The sequence below is a fragment of the Camelus ferus genome, chromosome 1 (assembly GCF_009834535.1).
Source record: "Camelus ferus isolate YT-003-E chromosome 1, BCGSAC_Cfer_1.0, whole genome shotgun sequence".
In the NCBI taxonomy this organism is placed as follows: Eukaryota; Metazoa; Chordata; class Mammalia; order Artiodactyla; family Camelidae; genus Camelus; species Camelus ferus.
The window spans coordinates 50,213,333-50,240,554 of record NC_045696.1 but is presented as its reverse complement, the minus strand read 5'-3'; the positions used below and the strand labels follow the sequence as shown (position 1 = coordinate 50,240,554).

Here is a 27,222-nt window from a genome sequence, read left to right as displayed (position 1 = left end):
TGCGCAAGCGCGCTCAGTGTTACGCTTCCGGAAGGAAAGGAGAAGCGACCGGATCCCACCCCAGCTCGGCCTGTCTCGCGTCACGTGTCGGGGGAGTCTCGTGTCACGTGAGGCCCAGGTGGCGGCAGAGCTACGGCGAGAGAGTGAGAGGAGGAATGGGGAGCCGGAAGGGGCGCGAGTGAAGCCAGGCGGAGAAGACAGCTCCCGAGAGGGCGAGGGGTGCGCGTGCGCCCGCTTCTCCCCCCAGCTCGGCCCCGCCGCCCTCCCTCGCGCCAGGCGACAGCTGGGCCCGGCCCGCCGCGCGCTGCCTGCGGGGCGAGGAGCGCGCGCCCTGCCCTCGCGCGCGGCGCCGGCCGCCCCTCCCCCTCGTCCCGTCCGTCCCGTCGCGCCCCGTCCCCTCGGGTGCCGCCGGCCGGGTGCCGAGGCGAGTCAGCCGCAGCGGGGACGTTTTCTGACTCCCAGCTCCCCTCCCGGCTGCCCTTTCCACTCGGTCGTGGGGCCGGCCGCTCCTCCGGCCCCAGGATGCAGAATGTGATCAACACGGTGAAGGGAAAGGCACTGGAAGTGGCTGAGTACCTGACCCCGGTCCTCAAGGTAAGCCGGGCTTGTGGGGGCTGTCAGGCACACGCTCGGCTGTGCAGGACCGATGACCGGGGGTCTGTGGGTGTCACCGTGTTCTTTGGTGGGGAAGGTGTAGGGAGGTGGTGAGGGTGGTACACAGGGAAGGGTGCAGCCCCCATCCGAGGTGTTATCTAGCTGTTCTATAGGGCTTTCCAGCTCTTCGGTAAACTTGGAGGGACGCTCTGTGCGTACTCCTGTCTCCACCCGTTGCAACTCAGCTAGTCTGGGTTCATCGGGTTGGAAGGTGGTCCGCAGCTAAGTTAAATCCTAACATTGAAAGTCTTTGGAACTTTTAAAATAAGGATTTTGTTTACCTTAAAAAACGAAATCAGTATTTGGCACTAAAAGACATGCCACTTTAAAATTTAATAGTAAGTCTCTTGTAATTAGGAGTTTGAAATAGAAAGTTGTGACTGAGGTCTCAATTTAGAGTTCAGAGGAACAAGGTGAAATTTGCAACATTGCTTCTCTCGGTACCGTTGAACCCAGCGAATAGGCAAAACATCCATTTCCCAAGGTTTTAGAATAGCTGAAGCTAGTTGTTCATCTTGGACATCAATGATAATAAGGAGCAGCTTAACTTTCCTAGATAATTTTATTTTTACATTGGCAATAACAGCATTTTTAGAGTAAAAATTGCGACACATTAGCTAATATAGCAGTGACTGATTTTTTTTTCAAAGATAAATTTCTAGAAGTGCATTTCAAGTTTTTCATTTATAAGTCTTTTAGGGTAAGTTTTTTTTTTAATTGAATTACTGTCAGTTACAATGTGTCAATTTCTGGTGTACAGCCCAGTCATGCATATACATACATATATTTGTGGGTTTTTTGATAACTTTATTTTTCATTTTTCCTTTCTGAAAAGTGAGCAGTGATAATAAATGAATAGAAAGTTCTTGCTTACTGGGTTTTTTTTTTTTAGCTTTCAATTAAAATTTTAGGAATCTTAGTGTGAGGATGAAATATACTTAGAAATGGTTGTTCCAGTCAACATTCAAGAAATTATTCTGGAATGCTAAGGAGAATAGTGGACAGTTTTACTCTGCACTCTTTGCATGACAAAGGAAAATATTAGTACTGTACTTTTAAAATATTTATTTCTAAGACTGATTGTAAAATGATGCCTTGTTGTACCAAGTTTAACAAAAAAGTTTATAAATAAGAATTCCAACTCTTGCTATGTTTATATTTGTTTACTATGAAACCCAATTTACTATGAAACCCATCCTGATTATTCAGTGAACTTTGAAAATAATTTTGACACTTGATTCAAATGATTCTTTTGCATATATGTCATCCTTTCAGAAATATGTCTACCTAAGCATACAGCATTTAAATAATACACGATTGTTAGAACTTTTTAGTTTCAGGAGAGAGGAACAAGAGAAAAGACCTCCTAAATTAAATATAAAACTGCTGTTTTATTGGCCAGTTGCATTTTATTGAACGTATAACATAGAATTATGTTGTGAGAAATCACTCTACTTGCTCACCAAACTGTGTTAGCTTGTTAGTATGTATTTTTAGTAGTAAGGAGAACAGAATTAAGAACTCTCTTCTTACTCTTCCCTGTGTAAACTATTGGTTTACAGAGAGAATTCTTGTTGTTTCCTACTAGACATGGGAAGGCAAGGAGAAAAAAACTAAATCCCTGAGAAAGAAATAATGATTTCTCTCAAGAAGTAAAAATTAAGAGAAATCATGGTCTGGAAGGCATGTGTACAGTAAAAGCCATAGCCCTTACAATGATCTTCAAGCCTCTACTTGTTTGGTAGAGGGTCCTATCTCATCTACTATTGGCTTTTAAGCAAAAGACCTTGCTCACTTGGGTGTTGTATTTGCTCTTCCCTCTGCCTGAAGTGCTCTTCTCCCAACGCAGCCTGTGGCTGGTTCCTTTCCTTAAGGTCTCTACTCTGTAGTCACTTATCAGTAAGGCTTTGTTCTCTTACCATCTTATTTTAAATAGCCATCTCTCTTCCTCCAGTTTCCTCTCTGCCTCATTTTTCTTTGTAATATTCATTACCTTGGCTTTTCTCCCTGCACTAGAGTTTAAACTTCTTTTGAGGACAAGGATGAATTTGGTCTATTCTATTCACTCTGTTGTTCCTATTACCAAATAGTGCTTGGCACATACGAGTTATTTGGTAAATATTTGTTGAATAAATAAAGTTCATAAATGAATCTTCATTTTTGTAGATTCTACCACAAAACCTTACAAATAACTTAAACTTTAGAAAAATTTGGTAAATAACTTGCTTTAGAGGAGAGAATATTGTATAATATCTTGGTGGAAATAAGAATAATGGTAAAGTATTAAATGATTTATGACTTCTAGGTTTGGTTTTCTAGTACTACTCAATTTAAATGAGATATTGGCTGAATTGTAAGATGTATAAACATCTTTAAGACATTTTTACTTTTCTGTGACTTCATGATATTTGGTCATTTCACAAAATTATTTTAAGGTTTAATGTTTGTATAAACTTTTGAATGTTTTTCCAATGAGCTTTGCTTTAATGTAACACTGTTCAAATTATATTGCAGTTACTTTCATGTCAATTTCCTTTGTTAGACTTGTATATTCCTTGAGGTTGAGGACCAGTGATGTAAATATTTTTGTGCTCTGTTGCCTAGATGGGTGCCTGGCAAATGGCCCAAGCCCAACAAACATTTTTCAATTGAAAATGAGAAATGTGTGATACTGTTATTTTTACTCTCTATAGGAATCCAAATTTAAGGAAACAGGTGTTATCACCCCAGAAGAGGTGAGTATTGAAGACACTATAAAGCTCTTATATTGTACAATTACATAAAACTGGGTGGCTTTTTTGCTTTATAAGAAAACATCTTGAACTTTAATCTTGATTTGAGTAAAATTAGATTGTTGACTATATCATCAAGTTTGTAAGGATTTCTACTTCCTGTAGAAGAAAAGGCAACTTCCCTCTCAATTTTCCATTTTTCATATTTTTCTGTAGTTTCTCTGTTTAGAAATGAGGATGGGAGAGGGAATGGAAGAGATTCCTGTAGTGACTTATTCTTCACTCACATATGTATTATATTAAGCTATGCACTGGGCTCTGGTGTTTGCCATGTCTTGCCTTTGTCTACCCAAACATGGGTTTTCATGGCTTTCCATTTAGAAAATTAGGCTCACTGCTTGGATATTAAGTTTTCTATCAGTATTCAGCTTAAATATTTTATTGCTACCTACTTAACACTGTTTTTTTTTCCCCCCACTATTCTTTTACTTTTTCTACTAATCAAATAATGATGGATCTGCTTAATGCAGAAACTAATGGCTGTTTTTTAGGCCAGTTCTGTTTTATTGAACTTCTAACACAGAATTATGTTTTGAGGAATCATTTTACATGTTCATCTAATCTATATAATAAAAGTGGTCTTTTTCCTTTAGGTAGTTTATTTTGTTGTCTTTAGAGAAATAAATACTGGTCTGAAAATCCTTTTATACTCCAGTTTTACGTATAGTTATGGTTACATCAGACTCAAAATTATTCTTAATGAACAGAAAATAATTCATTTAAGCCTCACTCTTAATTTTTAGTAGAAGTACCACTCATTGGCAATAGAACTTTACTCATTATTTTGAAAGAAACATTTTGGAATGAGCCATGTTGTATGATCTGGCTGTTGCTGTAAATTCCAAGCCCTCAAGCCAGAGAATTAACTGTATTCAATTAATACAGTTTTCAGTTGTAATGAAATGTTTTTAGTCCCAAATCTTTATAAGTTCAAAGAACGGTGTGCTGAACTGGTGTTTTATCTATAATTGTCCTTATTTTTAGTGCAGACACTCAGTGGTATGGACAAAACCTGAAAGACCTGACTTCTAGACCTGTTTCTCTAATTTCTCCTGTTCTGACTCAGGCAAATCAGTTAAGCTATCTAGGCACAGGCCTCATGTTTCCTGATCTGTAAAATGAGGGATTTGACCTGACATTCTCTGACGGACCCATTTTGCCTCAGGCATCATGAGCTTAATACCTTGAATGTCAAATAAAACTAAGTTTTAATCTTAAGCATATCATTAATGTTCTTGCCAGCTATAATTTAGACATGACTCTAGAAACTAAGTACCTAAAATAAAGAGCAGAGCTGAAAGTATGCTGTTTTTCTTGTGCTCTTTAGCTTTATCTCCTCTATGTGAAGATGACTAATTGGTAGTTGGCGGTAGAGATACATGTCTGTGATCGTTGGCTGGAATTAAGCTAACTGTTTTAAAACAACTACTAATCCTATAATGAATAACTTAATTGAATCGTGAAGCGATTTATGAATTTTCTCCTTTTTAAACAAATGCAAGGCAAAACTAGCTCAGCTGGTTGCCAGTCACGTAAAGCTGGATTGAGATAGAGCGCAATTACAGGATTTTGTTAGGTTAGAATGAGTCTAGAGGAAGAAAATCAGAAGACATAATTTGCTTTGGAAAAACACTAAGTTGATATGTTCATTTGTTTTAGTTTCTGGGCTTCTGGCTGTCAGCCTCTAGCTGTCTTTTTATTTTCATTGAGAGGTATGGAAGTATTGTGTTTAAAAAGAGGAACAGGCATTATCTAGTATGAAGTTGCTCATCAAAATGTTACTATTGATTCTGTCTTGTTGGAGTTACTCAGTATTATCCAATATTTAATCACTGAGAGAAGCTATTGCAAGCAGTTTGGAGAATTTAGAAATTTGAGTCTTTCATTTGAGCATAGGAAGCACATAATCATAAGGGCCATTGCTAATGAGAGCAGGTATACACATATACTAAATATCAGTTCAATTCTATGTTCTTTCATAGTTTTTCTTATCTTAAAGTTTCTGTTATTTTTTTATAGATGCCACCAGAGGTGCTATGGAATAAAATGTTACGAGTCTTGTGACTTCAAGGCAGTATCATTAAAGAAATTGTTTCAGCATTATAGAGTATTGTTTTTATTTGGGTTTTTGTTTTTATCTAACCAGATTAAATAGTAAAGAAGTTCTTTAAAAAACAGAACATTTTGTAAAGTTGCTGTTGGAAGTATGCTGCTGAGTGTTATCTTGTTAATCTATGTTCTTAAAAAAAGTTATTCTCAGAGTTCTTATTTTATAGTTTTACTCTCTCAAATTAAAAATAGAATAAGATATATAAACATGTTGATATACAAACAAACGATATGTAAACATTCTCAGAAAGACTAAAATAATGTTTAAAATATTTTTTTGCATTGTGTAATAACCAGTGAACAATACATGATTTTAAGTTAGAGCTGTTGTGAAATAGAAATTGGGAAAGTATGTTCACATATTGCTTGAGTAACAGACTTTCATTTTCTGTTCTCAGGAATAAGTAGGATCTCTGTCTTGTAATAAGATCAGTGCATGTTCATGTATAATGGAAATTCTCAAAAGGTTAAACTATTTCTTCCTGAATCTATTTTTCATTTCTGAAGAAAAACAAAAACTTGTGTAATGTTCAACCTGCCCAGAAAGTCCAAGATTTGAGGATTCAGTTTCTTAATTGTCTTGGTGTTTTCCGACTTAATCCAGAAGCTTCTAACTTTCCCCCCATTGTTTGGCACTACAGTTATCACTTTTGTTAGTGATTCCTTTAATAATATGAAAAAGCTTTCAACATTAGGTGTTACTTAAATTTTTTTTTAAAAAGAGGAAGAAAAACTACGCACTGTGATGTAAGAAGCTATTCTTACATCATAGACCTGTACTTGTTTAGTAATTGTTTTCAGAGATCTTCATTGAGTTTTCAACTAAAGTAGTAAGAATCTTTCTACATTTTAATCATCTATAAAATGGTTTTTAGCATTTTAAATCCTGTTATATTACCTTTACTCATTTTGTGATACTTTATGCTTCTGGCATTATTTAATCCAGTGATTAAAATTGAATAAAAAAATTAATAGCACTCAATATTTTTCTTTCTAAAATTAATTTGAATTTTACAGATGTTAAAAATTTTGTAGTTTTAATATTCGTAAATAAATCTCTAGGCTGATAGAGCAAGTTGGTATTGTTTACATTTTAATTGATTATTGGGTATCAGAGTTACATAGACCTTTGATATTTTGCCACCTCACATTCAGTGATGTTCAATTTTCTTTTTTCCTTTTGTCATATTCCTTTTAAATCTTGAATAGTTTGTGGCAGCTGGAGATCACTTAGTCCACCACTGTCCAACATGGCAATGGTAAGTAATCTTGAGTGAGGAACAGAAAACTCATAAAAGGTATGACTTCATAATTATGGTAGTTTGCAAAATAGATTAGTGCATGAAAATTAGAATGACTAGTTTAACCCTCTTCTAGTAGAGTTTCTGTTAAACGGTGCCCTAGTGATACTCCAAGTAAAATAAATGAAGAAAAATTGGGCATTATACCTGTTCTGTTTTGCTCTGTTAGCACAAAAGATGGACATTTTGGAGATAAATGCCTTATTTCCTTTGCCAGTATTCACTTTCTTCCCTAGTTCTAGGTCTGATCTTGTGGTAGATCTTTGAAAAATAATTTTCAAAAGTTAAATCAATTTGATCAGCTTATTTTTTAAATTAAAAAGTATTGAATATTTCTGTGACAATAATGTGGAATTTTGCATAATCTTACAGATTTTAACCATAAGGCCTTCTTTAAGGTTCAAAAGTATGTCCCCATTTTAGGAATTAGCTCAAAAGTTGAGATTTGTGATACTGAATAAAGTTTAAATTGGAAATCTACTCATAATAGACTTTTCCACTTTTATTTTCTATGTAACTTTTCCTTTAAGTATAAGGTATTTTAAGCTACTTAAAATGTGTCTTTTAAATGTGTGAGTAAAAACAATGTTTTAAAACAAATTCAGTTTCATTACTCTATGTTCTTATGATAAAACTGTAAGTAGCTGAAACATTGATCCCAATACTGGCATACTATTTTAATTAGACTAAAAGTGTTTGGAATTATCATCTTATTTGGATATGAGTGAGTCAACTGGTAGCATCCTTTTTTTTCCCCCCTCAGTGATGCTTTTTCAATTGTAATTGAAAGGTATAGTTTTGAACTGGGAGTAGGGGTTCTAGAATTAACAAGAGTCTAATTGATAATGTTTTCCTTAATATCTAAAGAGCTTAAATTATTAAACTATTTAAAATTAGAGTTGGAACTCTTTTTCATCTGTTGTCTTTTCTTGTACCCTTAATTTTTATGTTCAACACATATCCAAAATTGTTCTTACTGCTTTTTATCAATTGCTCTTTATCTTGTAGAACATTTGTTTTTATGTACCAAGAAAGGCCAAAATGTCAGGTTCATTTATTTTTATGTCTTTGTCTTGCCGGTGTGTATTTCTGTTCCATATTTTAAATTGTGTTCCTATCATAGAAGCTCTCTGATTTATTCTTTTCTCCCCCTAAATTGTTAAAACTATTTAGCTAAGTTCTGGTCTATAGTTTATATATATTTCAAGTCAACTATATATATAAAATTTAAAATAATACTCATTATGCAAAAGAAAAAGGTACTGATTTAGGATTTTCTTCAATACACATGTGATAGATACACATTTCCTTTATTCAGATTTCTTTGTTGTAGCCCTTAATTGTGTAATTAGTTAAGTATATGATTTATGGTATTGTCATATGGGTTGGTAAATATGGACAGGATCTTCTTTTAGTGGACGGTAGTTCATAATTCTACTTTATGAATTGTGATGATTGAAATCATTTTATTTGAACTTAGAACTCAGTTACACCACATTCCAGTGTCCACACTTCTGGCTGAACTGCTGGGGCCAAAGGAACAATTCATTTTAAATCAGTGCTAGAAACAGATAATTTCTTGTGCTGTGCATTCATATCTGCCAGTGCCGTCATGACCGTATTGTATCTTCTTTCCTCAGAACTTCAGGCATTACTATGACATTGTTGAATTTCACACTTGGGAGTGGTCTAAAAGAAGCCTAGAAAGCTACCAAATGATATTAGGGCATTTCCTGGCTTTATCTTATGCTCAAATCTATGGTTTGAATTTTAGACTGAAGCTTAAGGAGGCAGCAGACCTCCAGAGTTATGCTCATTTATATTTGTGATGGATGCCACATGTCACCCCAGCTCTAACCACTTCCAGTAGGTAACCAAAGAAGAATCTTTGAACAAATAGTGAGATATCCCAGAGTAGCTCCAAAAAGTCAGAAATGTTATAGCTGGCTCTGACCCACAGAGGGAGTAGTGTTTAAGAACAGGAGTCCTGGAGTCAGTCTCTTGGCTTCATCCAGGCTCTTCTACCTTCTGGTTTTATGACTGTGGGCAACCTACCTTCTTTAAACTTTTGTTTACTTATAAAATGGGGATATTAGTATTGCTCATTTTTTAGGTTTCTGAGGATTATTTGAAAATAATGCATGTTATAGTTCTAGGTCCTGTATTTATTAGCACACAATAAAAGATTCTTTCTTTGTTTTCCATCATTATTCTCAACATTACCATCTTGGGATCCAAAGCATATTTTATCTCTTACTTCCAATTTTAATACAGTGGTAGGAACATGGTTCTTGTCAACCACCTGCTTTGTTATGTAATGTCATGTAGCTATTTTTCTGCTTCCTGGTCTTCAGAAGAACAGAACTTTTATATTAAAAATCTGAATGAAATTCTTTTTGTTTAGAGGCAAACATAATAATTGCTTAATAGTTCTATATTCTACTTTTTTGTCTAATATTTAATCCAGATTCTCTTGGTCTGTCTGTATCTCTTAGTACATTTCATTTAAAATTTTGCTGTGTTCTTCATTGCCCTGACATATTTCACTTACGGCATCCTTCCCAAACCAATCCTAAAATTGTTTTCTCAGGGGTGTGGATTGTACATTTTGAGATTAACTTGTGATATCTTCTGTCTTTGCCTTTAAAAATATTTGTGCATTTTGGTGCTTTTCACTCTTTTAAAGGGCTACAGGGGAAGAATTGAAAGTGAAGGCATACCTACCAGCAGGCAAACAATTTTTGGTCACCAAAAATGGTAAGAATTATGTTGCATATATTTGTAAATTTTGCATGAAGAGTTATATTTTTTAAAAACCTTTAGCACTTACTGATCTTAATTTGTGCTTAAAGCTGTATTTACATCTTCTCTCAAATAGAAATTTGGAAATTTAATGAAACTCTGGGTTCTCTATTGTGAGAATATTTTTTTCCATACTTGACTTTTAATCTCCTTTTATTTCTTTTTGCAAAAAAAGTTTAGTTTTAAGACATGAAGGAAAAGGGCCTTAAGCAAAGTTAGACTTCTTCTAATTGGATTTTTTAAGTTGACTTCGTAATTATAATCTTTTTAGCTTTTTAATTTTAATCTTCTTTAGACTTACTTTTCATGGAAAGTATTATTGATACTACCTTTGAAATACAAAATCTTAAAGCTGGAGGTTTTGTTATCCATTGTGTCACTGAAAGATTGCCTATAGGCACACAAATGTTTCTGAAATGGATAGGTATTTATTAAGTTAATGAAGTTATTTATGAAGTTAATTTGAAAACATCCTCAAAAGGTTGTTATAGTCCCTATCTAATCACACTATATGTTTTAAGAGGATTGATCATTTATATATCGCTTGTTTTAAAAAAATCAGTAGCATTTTTTTTGGTTCCACATCATAATGTTTTTATATTATAATTGTTCAATTTTAGACTTATATGAATAATACCTGTTAATTGATGTGTTTGCTATATGGAAAACTTGGTGCCAATATTGTGTAAGATAGGAAAGTTTAACATGTTAGTGAATTTTATACTAGTTTATCCATTATGAGTAGCTGGAGCTTAAGTATGAATTATAAAATTCATATTGAAAGTTACTTTAGCATTTCAAACCCAGAGGTCACCTCTGCCACCTCCGAGTATGACAGGTGGTGCCTCCATGTTCTGAGAGTAAAGCCATTAAAATAATGTATTATTAGTCATTAGCCTGAGGTTGAACAATGTCATCTCTGGCTTCAGCCTTGCTGTTGTTCTTCACAGACCGCCAGGGTAAGGGATACTTGAATACTTAGAATACTCCCAGTAGACCCTTTCTAATTATTTTCCAACAAAGCTATTTAGGGAAAGATAAGTATGGTCACATAATTATGTGTCTGTAGGCTGAATGTAACTTTTAAATTAAGCACTTTTATTAGAAGTAAAATATAGTATTTATCTAGTATTTTGGTAGAAATTTATTTTATGGAGTAAACTTTCTCTTTTATAGGAAGCAGATTATGTGCTAGTAACTGTAACTGTACTTGCTTTTTTTTTTTTTTTTTTTTACAGTGCCATGCTACAAACGTTGCAAACAGATGGAATATTCGGATGAGTTGGAAGCTATCATTGAAGAAGATGATGGTGATGGGGGATGGGTAGATACTTATCATAACACAGGTAAGAGGAGATAGAACAGAATATATTTAAATTACTTATATAATAGCCTTGATTAAAGAAAAAAAAGAGGGGGGTACATAAGCCATAGTTTTGTCCCAGTAGACTTACCTGAAAAAAAGTGGGAGGACAAATTGGAAAAAAAGAAAAAAATGCTCCTTGGGTATACTAGATTTCTGTAGCACTGCTACTTTAGTAGCGATTTGAAAATATCCATATTATTTCTAAAGAAAGAAGGCAAGCCAGTTAGAAATACTGAGTATGCATACTACTTTGCTTTAGAATCCCTTATTTACATGTCATTCCATTGCTGGATGACAAGCTTTTAGGACAGGGACCACACTATACTCATATTTATTTTACTCAGAGACCTGGCATTTAAAAATATTTAATAGTTATTTGTTGAATGATTACTAAAAAGTATTGTAAGGACTGTAGGCTTTTGAGGGTAGAGATTCATTGTTGCATCTTCAGTATCTGTCATAATATCTGATATAAAAGTTGTTCAGTAAAATATTGTTAAAGGAATTGATTAAATTTAAGCTTTTCATTAAATCATGTTTGTGTAAGTTGTTTGGAACTCTGAATATGATTTTTCATTCCAAGTTATAAAAACATACTTTTGTTTATGTAACTATGTAAATGAATAATATTATATATACTGCTATAGCTAACTACCATTTGTGACTTAGAACGTATTTTCTTTATTAAAACTAAGTTTAAATCTAGGTTAATAAAAACAAGTTTTCTCCCTCTTAAGTCCTAGACAGTAGGAGGTATATCAAAGGTAGTAGGAGAGCAGGGATTCTCAGCCTTAACACTGTTAACATTTTGGCCTGGATAGTTCTTTGTCATAGCATTTCCCATGCATTGCAGAATGTTTAGCAGCATCTCTGGGCTCTGCGCACTAGATACCAGTAGCATTCTCCCAGTTGTGACAACCAGAAATGCCTCTAGACATTGTCAGATATTCTACAAGGGGCAAAACTGGTGCCCTCAGTTGAGACTCATGGCAATAGACTGAGCGCTAAGTAATCTGCACAGGAAAAAGCACCTCATTAAGGTAGTTTGTCCTCTACTCTGAATAAAGGACACTGCCATCTGTTTCCTTATGATGATATAGAAACAGATTCAGGACTTGAGTTCCTTGATCTGAAACTCTTGTTCCTTCCTGAGCTGAATATTGTTATGTCATGGCCTAGAGGAAATAGCAGATGAACAACTCAAAATAATTTCAAAAATCGTCCTCTTTTCCCCAATGAGCAGTGCTGTTAGACTTTTTCCCCTGGTTTTTCCATAATCTTTCAGCTGCTCTGCTTTAGTTTTCACACAACTAGATGTGGGTAGCACATCTGTAGGAAATTGTTACCGACTAGAGCCATTGGTTATAGCACTATTTTTCTGATGTCAAGTTAATGAGTTACTCTGTTGTCTAGTTGCATTGTATTCCATAATTCCTAGCCCCAAATCCAGCTGGATGTTTACAAAGACATTCATCAGAGAGATGAGTAGGTACCAGTAAGATTGGATTGACAAAAATCTATTATAGAAATTCTACAACTAAAAAAATGTTTGCCCTATTGACAGGAGACAAATAACATCATTTTCAATACTTCAGTTAGTTGGTATACAAAATAAATTCTAAGTAATGGTTATGTTTATAAATACCCTTAGAATTTTAGGTTTAAACTGTATTCTGATTGGATTAAAGCAGTGCTTTCAACTGACTCACAAGGCCAGGTGAGGTATTCACCTCAGTTCCCTTTGCTTTATTCCTACTTTTCTTCTCTGAGGCTGCTTTTATTTCTGCTAGCCCTTGAATTAGTCATGGTTCTCCAGGGAAACTAAGAATATAGATGCAGATGGATTTGTTTTGAGGAATTGGCTTACATGATTGTGGGAGCTTACAGTTCTGAAATGTCTAGGGCAGGCTGGCTAGCAGCCTGAAGACTCAGGGGAGAGTTGATTACTGCAGCTGGAGTCTGAGGACAGTCTAGAAGCAGAATTAATTCTAGAGCACCTCAGTCTTTTTCTCTTAAGGCCTACAACGGATTAAATGAAGCTTACCCACGTTATGGAGGGTAATCTGCTTTACTCAAAGTCTACTGATTTAAATGTTAAGCACATCTAAAAAAATACCTTCATAGCAACATCTAGTTTGACCAAACATCTGGATACAATAACCTACCCAAGTTGACATATGAAATTAACTGTCAGAGCTCTTGAGAGTATTAACCTTCATTAGAGTCATTTGAGCTTTCTTTTTCTTTGCCAGTCATGGCCTACTTTTAGGAGAGTCTGGTTTAATGGGATACTACTACGTTATTATATTTAGAACAGATTGAAGAGGTTTATTTTCTTTGTTTCTATATACTGGATTCAGTGAATTGTTTTATAATACCAATTCATTATGTTAATACTTGGACTTTACTGTTATAAGCATACCTATTATAAAATAATTTCTAGAAAAACTACTCTGAAGTAAAAGCTTGATGCTAGAGCTGTGGATTTTGACATTTTCCATTTGTGAAAGTGAGTCATTTTTTGATTTGGATATATTGAACAGAGATATCAAAGCTTTAGAAGATTGACAAGGAGCAAAGCGTATTTTATATTTAGGGTTTTTTTTCTTTGATATTTCCCATCCCTGTTGAACTATCTAGTTGAGAACACTGACAGGTATTTTGAATTAGATATATTATTTAGCTGACTTATGATGCTGTCATCTGCTCAATGCCATCTTCCTTGGGACAAGTAGGTTCCAAGGTAGTTGCTTAGTGAGGTGCAGTAGACAGCATGGAACCAAAAGTCGGCCCGTGTAGATCTGAATCCCAGTTTCTTCATGTAACTCTCCTTGAGACTCAGGCAAGTCACTTTCTCTCTCTGGAGACTTATCTTTATAGGGAAAAATTATTACCCTAACTGCCTCACAGAATAGTGTTTGTAAGAATTACATAAAATGTGGAAACAGTAAAATAGAAAGTCCCATATAAATGTGATATGATACTACTCTCTGGATGTCTTAGATTTCTGAAGAATAGCTATTTAATATAACCAATGTCTTGTTGAGAAAATGTCAGTGCATATTTAAATGTAAATATGACTCCTGTAGTCTCTTAATCTCTTCACTTTCTGAGCATATATGTTTTTATAGACTCACAAAAGGAAAGTAAATAAAGTAAATGAGAAAGTAAATGAGGAGTAGTAAATGAGGAATGATATGGTAAGATAATTCATGGTAAAATATTAAATTGGTGTTTTAAAATTTTTATTTTTAGCTTGAAAAGTGCCTTTGAGATTATTTACTCCTATTAGAGTTCATTTATAAAAATACTGCTAAAGTTGACTCCACATTTTAGAGATCTTGAGAGAATTTAGATAATATTAAGTGTTTTTATATTGCTCAAATCATAAATGGAGGATGTTTACAACTTAATTTTAGTTATTATTTTCTAAATTTTAAATAGGTATTGCAGGAATAACTGAAGCAGTTAAAGAGATTACACTGGAAAGCAAGGTACTGGTTAATTAGTTATGTATCTAAATTCAGTGACCTAGTTATTTGCATGTGTGTCTATATCTGTGTTTTAAGGTTACTTATATAATTCTTATGTAAACTGATTATTTATTATCAGACTCTTTAAAATTTTTTTTCCCTCTCATTTTTCTATATCAACATCCAAAACACTGCCGTTTCCCAGTGCTTCTCTTCTTTTCCTTAATCTGTCAAAGGGTTAAAAACATTTTTTGTGATGTAACTGGTTAAAACTTCCCAGTTTTTACTAATTGGGAAGACTTCTAGGCCAGTTTAAAAGAAATGGGTGTTTATTTTTAAGCATAAGTACCAAATGTTCTGGAAGTGGAGGTTTTCAAAGAGATTTTATTTGCTGATTAGTAGATGCTGACAATATATTGTTTAAATTTGTAGTTTAAACATTGTCTTAAGCAATTTACTCATCTCTTCTGTAGTTTTTTAATTTACTGCTAATTTGAGGATTTTCTTGTTTTGCTTTTGCAAATTTAAAGATAAACTTTAGTTTATATCATCTAAAATGACGTCTTGAATGTGGAAGCTAAATCAGTTAGGTTTTATTGTACAATTTATTTTGGGAATTGGATAAAAATTTATAATTGGAGTTTTTCTGCTTGAAAGTTTTCAGTTACTTCAGACTGCATTATATTAGCTTTTCATTTCTAAAGAGATAATGAGTACAGTTGTCTTCATATTTTTATATAGTTTGAAATGATATGAAAAATAATACAAAATACCTTCACATTTATCTTCTCTTAATTGTTTTGTTAACACTCAAGTCTTTTAGAAGATAGAATATTTGGACAGGATGATTGTATTCCTTTTGTCCTTATGACTCATTCAACTGCAACAGTTTCTAGTTTGAAATTCCTCTTTTTGTGTTTTTGTCATTTGGATCTTTTGGGTTTGTTACTAGGGCTCAACAGAGGTGTTAGAAACTAAAACAAGTTTTTTTTTTAATTTTGTTTTTTAGTGTTCAATTTTAGACTTGATAGGGATTAAGATTTAGTTCATTATTCTGAGAATTCATCCTTTTGAAGTTCTACTTTTTGGAGTGTTTGAATGACTAAGGAAAAATTACTGAAATGGCTTTGCTGCTTCAGAAGCTCTTGTTTACTCCAGCCATTAGTGTGTATGCTTCAGACTTTGAGAATGATAAATGGAGAGAAGTGTGGATATAGCATTGTTTTGATAGGTTTATGGTAGTTCTTTCAAGAATTTCTAATAAATGCAATAATGATTAATATGGTACTTGGTACCCCACTTAACATTCTTATGTCCTCCTAAAGGATGTATACTTAGAATAATTTACAACTAGAAAATATCTTGTCATTTCCTATTTAATGTAGAGTTTATGTGATTTTTTATAATTTATACTTAGAATACTTATTATCCAGACGCAAGTATTAATCTTGGTTGATGATTTCTACTGTATTCTAGTATATCAATTATGAACCTCTCCAACATCATTAAAACTTCCCTTGATTAATTTGTCACCTATTGGTGCATCTAAAATTTACCCAGATACTGATGGTCTTTTTTCTATGGTTTCACATTTTTGGTGTAATAATGGTACATGTTATTTACATTTCTAGTAGTAAATAAAATCATCCCTAAGTAAACTTGTAAATTAGGTAAAACTAGATTTCCAACTTTTTTACTTACTATATTGACTTCAGATTTTTAGAATATTAATTTTGTGAAAATGATAATTTATATTAGGCTTATCTTTGGTTAACATTCTTACATTCTAGTGCTAACATAGTTAATAAACGAACTGAAATCTCATGTGTTGTAATAACTGTTATTGTTTAATTCAGCCAAGGTATTGTTAACAGAATATAATTGTTTGATATATAATAATAAATATAACTTATAAATATATTGTGATTTATAAATATATGTATTTTCTCCTTTAAGTGTGCAAGTTAACTTTGAACTGATTTTTCTAGCACTGATGAATTGGTTAACTAAAAATATTGTTTTATTGGAAGTGCAACTGGCAGCTATTTTTAAATGGTTTGCTTAGATAACTCTTGGTGCTTTTTGTATTTTTCGATCACAGCACGTAGGACATCGCTTTTAATGATTGGTTCATGGGTTTGTTATCTGAAGTAGGAGTTTCCTGAGGATAACAACTGTCTTATAGCTCTTACTTTCATAGTGGTTAGCACTGTGCTCGTATGTGGATGCTCAGTATTTGAACTAATGAACATACTTAAGTGACTGTAAATATAATTAATTTCAAAGGACAGTATAAAACTCCAAGATTTCTCAGTACTATGTGAGGAGGAGGAGGAAGACGAAGATGAAGGAGAAGCTGCAGATATGGAAGGTATTTGTGTTCCAAATTTGCTTTAATCACAGTGGAATATTGATTTTGGAATATATGTAATTCGAGTTAAGAGTTCTATTCCACTGAGTTCTAAATTTTAACATTTAACAGCACAGAGAGGCCTTGTTTGGTTTAAATTTAATCAGTACAGAACTTATCTTGATCTTAAACAGTGCAGAACTCTTCTGCTTTACCTAGACCGTAGCCTTGATAGCATTATTTCTGCTGAGATCAGTGTTAATCATAAATCTTTAATTCTGGGTACAACTGTAAGATACAGATTCTTGAGCTAATTCTTAAACTAAGAACAGAATGAAATTTGTTCTGGCATTTTGTATTTTCTTTTTCCTTTTTGATAATATCTTACTACTAAAACCTTATGATAATGATTCTTAATGGGGTCTTTTGAACTACACAGAACCCCTCACTGCTCTGTGAGAATCTGAAGTGCTTTTCTAGGAATACCGGCTGAGAATCACTCTTTCAGCGAATCATTGTTTCAAGAGACTGAAACTTACTGTACTAACAACAGGGTAATATAAGTCTAAATGTATATGGCTATTCAAAGGTGCATATTTTATAAGCATTATAGTCTTTATGCAGGTGAAACCTTAGATTAAAATTAGTTGAAGAAGTTGCTGTCACCAGGGCAACCTCTCTGTTAAATGCAGTCTGTCTTTATTGTACTTATCTTCTCTGCATTATTTATTTGATTCTGTTAACCATTTCCTCCTCTTTTTTTTCCCTACCTTGTTTTTTATGACATGGGGTTTTCCTCCTCCTTCCTTGACTGTTTCTTCTAAATCTTCTTCTGGGGTTCTTTTACTTTTGCCCAGCTGCTAAATGTTACTGTTTCATAAGGTTTCACTTTTTTTTTTTCTGCTCACTCCTTACACTCCCAGGTAGATTTTTGTCTACTTTTACGGTTTCTGTAATTGCATACTGTGGTCCAGTATGGAATTATGTACAACAGGAAAAATGATGATCTAAATTACATTAGATTCTCTATGAGGATTTAAATATGACTATGTATGTATGCATTTAGAGAGAGTTAGCAGTTGGGAAAAAGGAAGAGTATGAAAAACCGGTGGCAGGCATTTTGGAAGCTGTGAAGTGCTGAATCACCCAAACACATAGAATTTATGGTGAGATAGACACGTTTTGTTGCACGCAGAAGTAGGTCGCGTCAGTAGAGTTGAAGCACCATAATGGCAAGTGGTGTTTGCCGATGAGGAGGTGACAGCACAGCCTAGCCTAATCACCAGAGTAGCCTTGACTTAAAAGTATCTTTCAGTTTGTTTCCTAACTTATTTTTGAGTTACCATGAAACCTAGCTGTATATCTGTTCCTGAAATCGAGCGAGAGCCTTGTCCTTATTTCCATTGTAAAATCTCATTCTTTGAAGAAATCCAAGTAAATTACTTGTAACCAGAATTGCTCACAGCAACCTCATATACCCTGTCTTTGCTCAAGACTTCCATGTCTAAACCCCCAACCCAGATCTCCTGAACTTCAGATCTACTTGTTTAGTTTCATTTCCACCTGGATGTCTCATAATTGTCAGAACAACCTTCTTGTACAAATAATCTTTCTGGATTCCATCTGTCTCTGAATGGCACACAGTTGTCCAAGTTGGAGTGGGGAATTGTATGAATAAAGCACTGATTTGGAAGTATAGAGTTAGCTCACCCACATTTATTCAATATCTTCAGGCAGAAACAAAAGACAAAACTAGTCTTTTAGTATGTTTGTTACATTTCCCATGGATAGTTAAAGAGTTGCTATATGTCGAATTTTGCTTAAAAAACAGTGTCGATTGTATCTAACAGTAACAGTCAATTTTCATTCGTTATTCCACAAGTATACGTTGGGCAATGCAGTGTATATGTATCAGATACTGCTTTGGTGCTGGAGATAATGCAGTAGACATGATCTCATGGAGCTAACATTTGATTTAGGGGGCACAAACAGAACAGTAGATAAGCAAAACATAGTACTGTCTTAGATGGCTGTAAGTGTTAGGGAGAAAAATAAAGGACAGAGTGGGTAGGGAGTCCTGTGGTAGGATGAGTGTTGTAATTTTTAAATCGGTAGTGAAGAAAAACCTCATCGAGAATATGCCTTTGAGTGAAGCCCGGCAGGAAGTGAGTGAACAAGCTATTTGGAGGTCTGAGGAAGCATGCAAAGGCCCTGAAGGGGGAGTATGTGTGGTTTGTATAAAATACTGCAAGGAGGCTCCACAAGAGTGAGGAGACGGTAATAAGACATGGGGTCAGAGAGGTAACTTGAGAACCAGATGGTGTAGGGCCCTGGCTTTAAGTCAAAGTGAGATGAGAAGCCTTTAGAGGGCTTTTCTAAACAGAAGAACAACTAAAGTGGAATTTAACATCTTAACAGAATCTCTATGACTTCAGTGTTGGGGGAAGAGATAGGGACAGTTAGGCGGTTATTTTGATAATATAGACAAGAGATGACTGTGGCTTGGGCTTGAGTAGTAACATTGGAATTGATTAGAAACCACAAAATTCTGGACATACTTTGAGGCTAGGGCCCAAAAGGATTTGCTGCTGGATTGAATGTGATATGAGAGAAACCAAGAGGTCAAGATTTTTGACCTGAGTTTCTTTTGGAAAAGTGTCATTAATTGAGAATGGGAAAATCTAGACTGAACAGCTCTGGAGGGGGAGTCAGGAGCTCAGGTTTTTTGTTTTTCCCCACCCTTAACAGAGGCACTGGGGATTGAACCCATGACCACGTGCACGCCAGGCACCCACTTTACCACTGAGTTACATCCCCAACCCCAGCAACTCAGTTTTTAATGTGATATTTCTGCTGCCCTTTAGTCATTCATTGGAGCAAACAATCAAGTATCCAGGATTTGTAGTCAGGGAATACATTTGAGAGTCATCAGCATTTAAAGCCATTGGGACTAGGTGAAATCATCAAGGGAGTATGTGTAGATAGAGAAGAGACAAGGTCCAAAAACTGAGCTCTTGGTTACTGCAGAGTTTAGGGGTAAAAAAGGGTCGAGATGGTGAGATGATAAAGAGGAACCAGTCTAAGAGATAGTGAAGGAGAAGCTAATGAGGTGGAAGGAAGGCCAGGAAAATGTAGTATCTTAAAGGCTGAGAAAAGAAAAACCTTCCAAGGAGGGAATAAATCATACTAGATGTTCCTGTGCAGTCAATTAAGATGAAAACTGGGAATTTACCGCTGGATTCAGCAAAGTGGAAATCACTGATGACTTTAACAAGCACGTTTTATGCAATTATATAAATAGCCTTGTGCATACTATGGAGTCACTGACCACCCCAGAGTACTGTTGTGCCAGCTGGTATTATTAATAGTCTGTAGCACAGACCAGGCCTTAACCATGCTAACTTTCTCTGACTCTGTCAGGTAAAGTGTCTGCTGCTTTGGAAGTATAAAATTAGCTCCCTCACATTTATTCAGTATCTTCAGTCAGAAACAAAGCAAAAACCTAGTTTTTGAATGATGGCTCTGAAGTAATACGTAATTTGGTTTAGGAAATTATTTTGAACTTGATTAATCTTTTGTTGCTTTTTATAACAGAATATGAAGAGAGTGGATTGTTGGAAACAGATGAGGTCTGTAAATTGCTTTCTTTAATTTTTAATGAATAAACTTGAGGATTGGTGTTCTTAATATATCAAACAAGTCTTTATATATGTACATCATTTATAGCATATAACATTTTAACTTTGAGTTTTGTTATATCTGCTTTTAAAAAAATATATAGAGTGGGAAAACAGATTTTCTAAAATATCACACTCATAGTGATTTTAATGATTGTAAATTTTTTACCACGATTGCCAGGCTACCCTGGATACAAGGAAAATAGTAGAAGCTTGTAAAGCTAAAACTGATGCTGGAGGTGAAGATGCTATTTTGCAAACCAGAACTTATGACCTTTACATCACTTACGATAAATATTACCAGACGCCACGACTATGGTTGTTCGGCTATGATGAGGTAAACTTATTTTCATGTAAATGTTTTAAATCATTAGGTTTCATCCCTTTGTCATTATGTCCATAGTATGTATTTTGGCCATTTAAATTTTAGAAATCATTTGTTTTGTAATTTTATGATTAATGTTGACTTTGATTCTTATTTTGAAGAAACTATCAATTATTCAGTGTGACAACAACACTACCAAGAATTAAACAATCTGTTACATGTTTATTTCTTGGTCACTAAGCTTATACCTTCAAAATTTGAGGGAAGCTGAAGTTGGCTTGTTTTATTAAATTGTGTTTGGGATTATATCTATTGGATGTTTGGATATATATAGGCATTTACAGAATGATCATGTTGCATGTAATTTTTTTTTCCCCTTAATACAGAAACCTTTTTTTACCCATTCACATAATTGAATTAAAGGATAACTAAAATAAAACTAACTTGTTTAACCTGTCAGCATTACAATGACTATAAATGGGAAATAGGAAAATAAAACGATATAAACCTTAAAGATGTTATAAAGTTATAAAGTGTTTTGATAGCCATGAACCTGTCTTTTTTGTGGGATCTTTACTGCATTAGATGGTGGCTGATGTCACATGGCCTTGCTGAACAGACTGTCTCCTCCCTCCCTACTGGGTATATAATTTCCCCCCAATAATCTGGTAATTCCGAGTAGTCTAGAATTCTAAATTGCAAGTGATATGGGAGGTTTGGATAAATACAAACACTGAAGTTTAGGCCTAAAACAGTAATTTCAAAGCATTTTTTTATGGTTTCAGCAACGACAGCCTTTAACGGTTGAGCACATGTATGAAGACATCAGTCAAGATCATGTGAAGAAAACAGTGACCATTGAAAATCACCCTCATCTTCCACCACCTCCTATGTGTTCAGTTCACCCATGCAGGTATGTGTGTGTATTATTCTTCATGGATTTATTACTTGGGAGTGTGTGCAAGCATAGTGCCCTAACAAAAAATTTACTTAATGAACAAAATTCTCTTTTGTCTTCTTTAGAAATGTTTTTATGCTTAAATATATAAGAAAAAAAACTTAACAATTTGTTTAGATTCATTAAGAATGTTTTTTTTTTTGCTCTTTGTGTGTGTTTAGTTATAATATATATTTGTGATTTTACTGCTGTTGTTATAAGCTCCAAAATAGTTTGGAAGATCCTTTTTAGGTTAAAAAATACTAATCATTTAGATATAGTTTGCTCTATTATAATGCTTCTTTCTGTGAATGTGGAATATAAAGTTAACTCTGTGCTTTTTCTAGGTGACCCATTTATCTCCTTTTATTGGTTTTATAATTTAGGATTTCTTTGAATCAATGTTTTAACAGGGCCAAATAAGTGAAGCTGAGTCTATATACATGATTTGTTTAGGATTTTCCTTAAAAGAAACAAAATACAACGTTAACATGCAAATTTCTTTCAGTTAGTTATTTCTAGTGGGTAACTTCTACAAATCATTGAGAAATTCTGGGAGCAATATTTTTCAAATGAAAACTCTGATACTCCATTGACTAATTAGATGCAACATTCTAGTTTTTAAAAATCCTTTGACACTAAAAAAATTTTTTCTTTTTACAACCCCTTTATTCCTAAACTTTATCCCATAGAAAGCCTAGTTCATTTTTCCAATTTATGTCAAGGCTGTTAATATTGCTAAATGTCAAATGTAATTCAAGTAATTGTTTAAGTTTAGAATAACCTAAAAGGTTTTCGTATTGAGAATTATTTTGTTGGTCCCTCTATGGTTTGAGATTTTAGAATGGCATTTATCAAACTGAGCCAGCTCTTTTTCTGAGGTATAAACTTTACTTAGTGGGGAAAAGAGATAACTAATTTAACTGGTAATGTTAATGTTAAATATTTTAATAAATAACTGTTCTGGAATATAATGTAAATGTGGCACACACACAGAGAGCTGGGGGCTTGTTAAATGAGACTGCAAGGACATTTTAGGCCTTTCCATCAACTACCTCAAATTATGTCTTTATATTCTCAGGGCTAATACATTTACTCTCATCTTCTAAGGTGACTGCCTCTGTCAGTGAAGGTTATATTCATAAAAATTAAAGTGGCTTTATTTAAGCCAGGATACGTATAAAAGTTCATTTCTTTTCTGTGATGCCGTTATGTGCCCAAGCAGTTACTTTGCTATCACTTTTCTCTGGCACAGGAGAGACACCAGTTGGCCACGAAAAAGCTTGTGGAAAACTTCAGATAAATATCTTTCTTTATATGAAGCCAAAAAATTTTTTGAATAGAATCAGATAATTTTTACAATACACATTAGAACAAGGGAAAAAAAATATTAACTGCTTGATTCTGACCAATTAGCTTCTCTTTAACTCACTTTTGGCTTGTTCTCAGCTAAATGTTTGAACAGTCAAAATTACAGCATTAGAAATAGCTCTGTTTTTCTTTTAACCGACTGTTACCATGTCGCTTATTTAAATTTGCTTGGTCTGATTCTTTTTTTGTTTCTCAGAGCAGACAGCCCTTGCTCTGCAATTATGCTCTGGCATGATTTTCCTTTCTCTGATTTTCTGCCCTCCCCACCCCTCTTCCGTCTGCATTATAGGAAAGCTAAGTAGTCCCATTGTGTTCATTTGTGACTACTGTAGCTTTTTAAAATTATTCTCTACCCTAGTAAAGCTGTCTACATGACTCAACAGTCTGTCTTCTTGGGGAGTAGGGAGGAGACTATTTTACAGTATTGCTGTTATGTATTAAAATTAATTCACTGACAATAGTAAAGTAGACTTCTTCACAAACAAAAAACTTGTTTTTCCTATTTTGATCTAATAGATCTATACTAAGATGATTTGTTCTTTTGCTTTTAGGCATGCTGAGGTGATGAAGAAAATTATTGAGACTGTTGCAGAAGGAGGAGGAGAGCTTGGTGTTCATATGTATCCTTACCTGTGTATGTGATTAGTGGCAATTTGGCTTCTGAGATTTTTTCTTTCCTTTTTGGGAAATTTAGTGTAAACTTAATGGCACAATACCTATAACTTGTTTTAGTCCCTGGTAGGAACTAGAAGTCTTAGTGGGAAGCTTTTATTTAGAAAATGTTACATTGTGGTAGTTCTGGCCTTGTTTAGTTAATTAGCACATGTCCCTGTGTGCACCAATTAGCTCTGCCTTGTTGCAGAGCCTCAGAGCAGTATGTGCTTCTAGGTAGCAGCTTGCCAAATGCTTTTGTTTGTTGAAGAGGCAATGGCTAAGAGTATGTCTTTACAAAACTGTTAACGCTTGATGGAAAAGAAACTCAATGGGCTTAATCTATTGATGAAAGATGGGTAACCTATGAATTTAGAGGCTAACACATGAGCGTCTTTTTCTTAAGTTTATTTCTGATTTACCATATTATCAGAAATGCACTTTCCCATGATGTAAAAGTGAAGTTGGGTTCTGTCAGTCTGAGGTCTCTCTGAAGCAGAGGATTCAGATTAAACAAGTAGGGTAATTAAAAAGTAAAGCACATGAAGCCTATTTCAGGTAGTCTTAAAATACAGTGTTTTCATTTTTCTCCAGCTAAAAGCACCCCTTCAATTATCTGGGGTTGCAAGAGGAATTAAGTAAACTACTGGATCCTGAAATACATGTACCCATAGCATGGATTCATCAAAAGCAGCCAAAGCCAATGATTTGAATTCCAAAAAGCTTGAATTAGTTTGGTGCTAGATTGCTATTAGACTTGGTGGTTAGTTGTTAGTTGTTAGTTGCCACTCGGTGTTAGTTGTAGACCGAGGAGTCACCACTGTGTCAGAACTACAGATAACCTAAGTGTTGCTAATAGAGCATGTCCCTCAGAGAAGCACTGGGCTGGTTTGATACTGAAACAAACCAAGAACTTCTGGTCCAAACCTGAAATCCTGTTACGCATAATTTGAACATTCATCTCTGTTGGATGCTAGATAGAAACTTGGAAGACTATGTAATTCATAGTTGAGTCATCAATTCCTCCAATAAAAAATAAGCTCTTAGTGTTTCCAAGTGCAGTGGAGCATAGAAAAAAATTCAGGATTTTATTAAAGACAGTGCAGTGTAGCAGATTCTATGGCAGGTACGTATACAAACCTAGACTCAGTCCTTATGTGGTTTCACTTAATTAGTTTTTGCTCTTTTGCTTCAGTGCTTTTATATTCTTTGCCTTGTCTTATTATCTGACACGCTGTAGCAAACTTAAAGGCAGTAAAAAGAACATTTTCGACTCAAATATATATAGCCTTCCCCTTATTTTTATATCAAAATACTTGAGCTCATACTCACTAAGAAGTTTCACATGCAAATATTAAATAGAATGGGTTAGACATTCTTAAAGATATGGAGAACCTGGTGTTGAATAGACACAAACTTGCATGAGTGAATTTTTTTTTAATATACTTGATTTAAGATTTTGTCTTCTGTATTTTTACCTGAGAAGTTATTGCTTGATAAAATGGATAATTACAATGTTAGCTTAAATCATAGAACTATTTACCAATTTATTTTCCTTATCTAAACACATTTAGGTATCTTCTAATTTTCTTGAAATTTGTACAAGCTGTCATTCCAACAATAGAATATGACTACACAAGACACTTCACAATGTAACGAAGAGAGCATAGAATCTATCCTAATTCTGTTCCTATTTTTAAAGAATTAACCCATAGATGTGACCATTGACCATATTCACCAATATGTACAATTTATCTAATAAAGGGACTTACATGTTTATGCATTAAATAAAAAAGTTCCACTACCAGCCTTACTAGATTAATAAAAATGAGTGTAAAGAGACCATTTTTTTGCTTTTTATCAAAAGGTGATGTTAGTATTTTCCTTAAATAATAATTCTTTACGTACAGAAGTATCTCATACAGAATGATGATAAGAGTATTTTTGGTTCACTTTTAGGTATTTAAATGTGTGATAGTGTGAGAACTGGGACTAGGAATACTGCATGCTAGACTCACCTTCCCGTCTTTCTCTTTCTCTGTTCCTTTTTTTTCCCCGTCTCTGTCTCTCTAAGTCTCCTATCTGCTAATCATTAATACTGATGAAGTGCTTACTGTGTGCCAGGAGATCTGTAAAGTGCTGTTACTTATTTTGTTTCTGGATTGTTTTGTTAGGTTGATACCATCGAAGTTATTTTTAATTAAGGATTCAGGAATATATCTCCTGTGGTGATTGCCTGGTAGAATATTAGAATTTGAAGGTGTCCCTTTGTTGTGTCACATCACTTTACAGATCTGGGTCTGGGAGTTCAGAACGGTTGTGTGTGTTCTTAGGGACATGCACTGAGAGCGAAGGGGTAGAGCTCAGGCCCTCTGATGACTTCTTTTACATTTTCTTTGTGCCTCCACAGTGCCCTTGTCCCTGTTCTTTCCATTCTGCGTATAACGGGAGTGGCTAACCCTACCTGTGAGGAACCTTTGTTTGTTTATTCTTCATCATTCAATATTCTCCTTACTTCTAGTGCCTCTTTATTTCCTCTCTTTCCATTTGTAGCCCAATTTTTGTGTTTTAAGAAAATCTCTGTAATGAAAATAACAGGTTGGTACAGTGGTGTGGTGTTTGATATGGTATAATGTGGAATTATAAACAGGGGTGTCATCTTCTCATATACTTCAGATTTCCTGCTTGTCTTGTAGCCAGGAAGCTACTCTCCTTTCTAAATTTAATCTTCCAAACTGATTTTACTGAAATATCCTACTTCTGAATACATTTTGTTTAAATGATACTAATACTAGATATTATCACATCGTCAACATTTTCCTCCCAGTTAAGCTTCTTAAATCAGCAGTCATATTTATCTCAGTCACCACTAGGTGGCATAAATGATTTTGTTGGTCAAACGTTTTTATTCTCAGATCTTTTCCAATTGAAAATTTTATATGGATCACCAACACCTAAAACAAATGTGGATATATTAATGGTATAAATATGTTTTTATGAGTTTACATTTCTAGCACTCACTGAGAAAATTGGACTGGTTTGGTGAACAGTGAAGTTTTGATGAGCTTAGAATTGGAATTCCATTTGCAGCAACGTCGATGGACCTGGAGATTGTCATTCTAGGTGAAGTAAGCCAGAAAGAGAAAGAAAAATGCTATATGGTATCACTCATATATGGAATCTAAGGAAAAAAAAAACACAAGTGAACTTATTTACAAAATGGAAATAAACTCAGATATATAAAATAAACTTATCGTTACTGGAAGAAAGGGGGTGGAAAAGGATAAATTGGGAGTTTGAGATTTGCAGATACTAACTATATATAAAATAGGTAAACAACAAGCTCCTACTGTGTAGCACTGGGAACTATTCAATACCTTGCTGTAAACTATAATGAAGAAGCATATGAAAATG

At 34.4% G+C, this 27,222-nt stretch overlaps 1 protein-coding gene across 1 annotated transcript; it reads left to right on the top strand.

The window, feature by feature from the left end:
- The first annotated feature begins 9 nt into the window (after nt 1-9).
- On the top strand, nt 10-25,653 carry ATG3 (autophagy related 3). Its single transcript, XM_006174479.2, has 12 exons — nt 10-594; nt 3,348-3,389; nt 6,765-6,814; nt 9,543-9,613; nt 10,897-11,004; nt 14,469-14,518; nt 16,784-16,868; nt 20,442-20,476; nt 20,706-20,861; nt 21,635-21,762; nt 23,709-23,777; nt 25,383-25,653. Exons 1-12 carry the CDS (start codon nt 523-525, stop codon nt 25,462-25,464), a joined length of 948 nt encoding a protein of 315 aa, XP_006174541.1. The 5' UTR covers nt 10-522; the 3' UTR covers nt 25,465-25,653.
- The last annotated feature ends 1,569 nt before the right edge of the window (nt 25,654-27,222 follow it).

Coding starts and splice junctions, on each gene's coding strand:
- ATG3 (XM_006174479.2), top strand. CDS start 523: ATGCAGAATGTGATCAACACGGTGAAGGGAAAGGCACTGGAAGTGGCT. Junction 14,519..16,783: donor AGATTACACTGGAAAGCAAG/GTACTGGTTAAT, acceptor TTAATTTCAAAG/GACAGTATAAAACTCCAAGA. Junction 23,778..25,382: donor GGAGAGCTTGGTGTTCATAT/GTATCCTTACCT, acceptor AAACACATTTAG/GTATCTTCTAATTTTCTTGA.